At 41.0% G+C, this 5,447-nt stretch overlaps 1 protein-coding gene across 1 annotated transcript in view; it reads right to left on the reverse strand.

Annotated features, from left to right (window-relative positions):
• STK39 (serine/threonine kinase 39) overlaps window positions 1–1,595 on the reverse strand; it is a 112,524-nt gene extending 110,929 nt beyond the window's left edge. Inside the window, exon 1 of the mRNA XM_035896223.1 lies at window positions 1,505–1,595. Within this exon, the coding sequence (XP_035752116.1) occupies window positions 1,505–1,595 (91 nt within the window). The remainder of the gene's footprint in view (window positions 1–1,504) is intronic.
• Between the last annotated feature and the right edge of the window lie 3,852 nt (window positions 1,596–5,447).

A 5,447-nucleotide genomic window follows, 5' to 3' on the forward strand; every position in this document is an offset into this window, starting at 1 on the left:
CGGCGGGCCGCGCCCCTGCCGGCAGAGCCCCCGGCGCCCGTCCGGACCGCGCCAGGGCTGAGCCCGGGGGCCAGGGAAGGGCTGGAAGGAAGCACATCGCATGGCGGGGATGCTGGAAAGCACCTGTTAGGCCACTAACATAAGCACCCAGGCATCTCTGGAGCACAGCTCTCAAGCATACAAGTGCTACTGCCGAGAGCACTGCTGCTGTGAGATTACTTGTATTTAAATTTGGGGACATGAAAAAACATCTGTTTTCATCAGCGACGAGGGCTCCAGTCCTGCAAAGTGGTTAAGCCGCCACTTGACATGAGTGGCCCTTGCCGGGAAGGATAGCAGAGCTGCACCGCATCACCTCAGTGTGGATGCTGCCTTAGCTCGCGCCACCACGGACTGTGCACAGCCCCTTGGCTAAACAGAACCAAGTGATTTAAACAAATACTGAAGACAAGAATCATAATTAAAATTCTCTACCGCTTCCCATTGTACAAGAAGAGAAATAAAAAAATCTGTGGTTAGATGAAACTGCTGTTAATACAGAATTAATTTTTTCTTTCCATTTTCTTAGTAGTGTCACTGTATAATACCAGCATTTTACTTACTATGAAATAATTTAGAAAATAGCCATTTGTGCAGTCTACACTCTCACTCCTACTTCGAATGCTTTGTATTTTAAGACCTATGGAGGTCTGGAAGAGTTCTAAGAAAAGATTTCCATAGATTTTAAAGTCTTACTTCCTACTAGAGCAAGAATTTAAGGTAATTAGAACTAATAATGAAAATACATGAGCAGGAAAGCTTTCAAAGTCAGCACTGATTAAAAGTAGAACTGAATCTCATAAATTGTTAGGAAATACAATGAAGTGTGATTTAAAGTCATAAAAAGATGCATATAACCTGTTAGATACTTTATTCAGTCCTAGTTCCGTTCAGGATAACCCTCTTTTACTAGCTAAACTTTTTTGTGTAGCTTATTCAATGAAGACTTTCAGTTAATAGGTTATTTCAAAAAGGAAAGCCAAGTTACTTCTGGTTTGCTGTGTTGTTGAAAAAGCTGAATGAAGCATAAGCCGTTCGCCACTGCTTAACATTTCATCAGAAAGTGTATTGGCAACTTCAACATGTGGAATCATTTGTGCACTGAACTTCCATTTTCTCACATGCAACAGTTAAGCTCGGTATAGAGGCTCCCAGTAGTAGAAAAAAATACTGCACGTTTTTGTGCTAAACTAATGATCCCTCTCAATCTAGTTTTTAAAAGTTAGGTGATTAAAATATTTTCATGTACACACATTAGAAATTGTCTGTCGCAAAGAATAAAGGTCAGCAAGACTTGGAAGGGGAAGTATTAAATTGTCATTCAATATTAAGCTTAATGCCAAGACCAGACAAACTTGTTGTTAGTAGAAAAGACCTTTCTGCCAGCAATAGCATGAAAAAAAAAATGAGTAAGACAGCAACAGCACAGGCCAAATCAATCAGCACAGAAAAATGGGTTACTCACTATTGATGGAAAACGGCCAACTTCTCCATCTGTACTCAGTTGTTGCGGGTGGTGGCAGGGGGGTAGGTGGTGGTTTTAGTTCCTGAGCCATGAATTTCTGTGGCACTCCTGCCATATCATTGTCTAAACTACTGGTTTACATCTGATACCATTATCCCGATTATCATCACAATTTGTCCTACTAATCCTACAACTTTGAGAATTCGTAGAGTGTACCTGCACCCTGCCATTTGTTGAAAAGAACAGCTTTTACAGGAAGAACTTTCCAGGATAGCAATTTTATAAACAGTAGGAGCTATGGGAAATGTTCCGTGCATTCAGGGTGTAACTCCAGAAGAAGATCAGAGCTTTGGAGTCAGGCAAGATAATAGAAAAGCAAGCAACGGCAAGACCTGGAAGCGGTTGGTCTGTGCCAGTAGGCCAAGCTGCCTTTGAAAAGCAGCTTCCCTGCTGGAGACATAGGAGAAGAGCCCTGCAGCGTGACAGTTCTGCTGTTGAAAGCATTACAGGCAGTATTTCTTCCACTAGACTTTTCAGACGCTGAAAAGAATGGCAATCTGCAGATTTTGGAGATTCCAGAGAAAGAGCTAGGGCTCACTTAAAATCACTGTTCTCCAAATTGAAGACAGTTCAGAACTGTCCTGTCTGAACACAGTTTGGCCTTTCCCAGTTCTTGAAGACAGAGGATTCCAAGAGATTGTCTGGGTCACTGAGTCCGGTCACCAAACGATAGATTCTAAAGTGAAAAAAGGCTTTACATAGCCAGGCTATAATCAAAACTGGCAATATTTAAAACCCTGTAGGCCACCATGGGAGAAGAGTTAAGCCAATGCTCAGATCTTTCAATTGCCCCCAGCATTACCCTCTGCAGATAGAAAGAAGGAAAAAAAAAAGTTTATAGAAAAATAACTCAAACTTCATTTTTAGATTTGAAGGATTAAGACAAGAATAACATTAGTGCTTACAATAACCTTCCAGACCAATTAATTAGCTTTAAACATAAACATACCTATATAAAGTTGAAGATAAGCACGAGGACTGGGATTCATAAGCACAGGTACATACACTCGTGGCATGCACAAGGGGTAGCATCTACCCACTTCTTTTTTTTCTGAGTAGAAAGGCAGCAGATGCAACCTGAGCAGCCATACAACCTAGCATAGACTAAACCAGAGTGAGAAAGAACTATTCTCTCTACTATCACTTCTAACCTCAGGGAAACGAGCAAAGCAAAGCCATTCTCTCTCCCAAAAAATGGCCTAATATTGGAGTTATGACTATCACATGGTGTAGCACAGCCCTCTGCAATTACGTCCATAAAGTTTAAAAGCCTCAAATTTGGTGGCAGTGAGGGATGGCTGTGCTTTAAATGACATCATGAGATACAAAGGCTGACACACAAGCAGCTGGTGCTGATGGGAGTCAACTAAATGCTTTCAACCTCCCTTTCTCTTCTAGTAAATGTATAGTTAAATAGGTAACATGCCCATTATTGTCACCAGGATGCTTGTTTTCATCCAAGCTTGCAGCTTAGTTTAGTTTCTGCTCACAGAGAAGGCATGAGAATCTTCTTGGCAATTCACGTTGCAGAAAGCATCTTTCTTAATACACTGGAAAACCTTTGATTCAGAAGTCACTGTCAGCTGTGTTCTTACGAAGTCGCACTGAAGTTAATGTCTCTCAGAGCATAGTGACCTTATAAAATAAGCCACTTTTTTTCTTCCTAGGTTGAAGGCTTTGATGCCTGTGTCTCTTTTCTTCCCCCCCTCCTTGTAAACCTTTGCAAACTGTTCCACTCAGCAAATTTACTCCTTAAACTCAGGTAGGAAGATTTTGTGTTCTGGATATTAATGATCGTTGAACCAGTAACCGTTAAGCTAGAGTTTATTCTTATATAGTCAAATGGGCCTTTTAATTGTTTCCTTTTATGCCATACCCCAAGCTGTTACCAGCCCTTGCAATAGAAACTTCCGTGGCCTTTCTGGTAAGTCCAGTCAGTGCCACAATGCGTGCCACTGTGACTAGTGACTCTTTCTATTAGAAACAGAATGAAGTACTGTTCTTTCATGTGAATGCTGGGCCTTTTTCTTAAGTATTTTCTTATTTGACCATCCTATTTTTCAGGCCACAGGTACAGGAAATACTCCCATCTTTGTCTCAACCACTCTGAATATGAGGGGCCTTGACAGGCATATTGAAGACATCACTTAAAAGAATAATGGAGCCTATGTGAGCTTCCCCACAGAGCAGGAAAGCAGACACAGCCTCAGTCTCGATAGAGCTCGTTCCTCAACATCGCAGCTAGCATCACATGGTAGGAAGCACTGTTAAGGTAATTAAGTCTTCACAGCCTCCCCATCCAGTTTTTAAAGAAGAGACCACGAGAACGCATTTTGCAGTTAACTTGCTGCTCCTACCAAAACAGCCAAAACTTGAAAATCACCAGCTTAAAAACGGCCAGCTCATTCCAGCCCCATCAGAACCAGTGGCTCATTACCTAAATCATGATGGCACACCAATGATTATACATTTCAAACATTCAAAATTCAGAACTGTGCATACACTTAGAATATTTATAGAGTAGCCGTTCAGGTATTGGCAACAACAGACTTTTTGCAACAAATGCCTTTTGGAACCTGCAGGAACCACAATTTCTGCTATGATGATTTCAATGAATTTAGGATGCCATGACCATGAAGATGACAGTGAACTAAAGATTATTGTTGCTTTTGAACTCCAGTTTAATATCATTAAGAAGTTGTGAAGGTGTCTGCCTTAATGAGGCTTCTAGCTGTGAATGGATAAAACTCAAACATACAAAAGAGTTGATCGAGGAACTTCCATGGCTTTCATCACTGTAGGATATGAACATCTCATGCATATTAATAAATTAATCTTCACATACCAAAAGGCTGGGGAATATAATTATCTCAGTTTCACAACTGGAAACAGAGAAAGCTTAAGGGATTTGCTAAACGTCATGCAAGAAGTCTGTACCAGAACTGGGAATATAACACATATTTTCTAAAGATGGGATTTCATACAACCTCTCAGCAAGATCAGGGACCTAATCTGGCTGACAGGTAATTGCTGGTTTGGTTCAGCTGAAAACATCAGCTAGTTCACCAGGCAGCCAAGTAAGTGATAGAGAGGATAAACAGGAGAGACTTGAGAAAAAATGTGGCCAATAGTGGGGAATAGGATATGCCACCATTTAAGCAGGAGCACAGTTTTAGCTTTGTTAGAAGGTCATGAAATGATGCTAAGTCCTTAATTATAAAAGCCTATTCATCATTTGAGTAAATGACCCTAGCCTTCCCTCGTTTTCTATTTATAGGATCAGGGAAGGAACGGTTCATACTTTACTGGAAAGATACAAACTTCAATTCAGCAATGTTTATAACGTGCTTGAGTTCTTGGGATTGAAACACTTTTAAATGTTTTCCTTTTAGTTTGGGGGATGTAAGCTGAAACAGTTTTGTAATCTAAATGCCATAAGCGTGCCTGTATGTGAAACTCAACCATTAAACAAAAATCTGTGATTACATTTAAAATTTCCAATTATTTTTTTTTCTGGTGGAAAACCTGGGGTCTGATGGGCAGCACTTTCTAGAAAATCAAAATGGCAGTTCAAAACAAAATAAACCTTGCTCATATTTTATGCTTTCTTTCCAGCATTATGATTTGCAAATGAGAAATTAAGCTGTCCGGAGCTGCTGACTAGATTTCCCCTCAAGCAATTCAACAATGTTTCCAGTCCAACTTGAGCTTTATAAAAAGCTCAGGCTCTTATCTCTCAGGGCAGCTTGCTCTGCTCTCACAGGACTGGCAGAGCTTCTCACCCTAGGTCATCCTCGAGGAAGAAAGCTGTTTAACAAAGAGCTCCTGCTTCAGCAAGCCATGTCAGGGATCAGCAAGGGCTGGGCTGCCCTGCCAGGGCAGG

This window comes from Egretta garzetta, unplaced genomic scaffold (genome assembly GCF_000687185.1).
Source record: "Egretta garzetta isolate BGI_Z169 unplaced genomic scaffold, ASM68718v1 scaffold16, whole genome shotgun sequence".
NCBI classification, from domain to species: domain Eukaryota; kingdom Metazoa; phylum Chordata; class Aves; order Pelecaniformes; family Ardeidae; genus Egretta; species Egretta garzetta.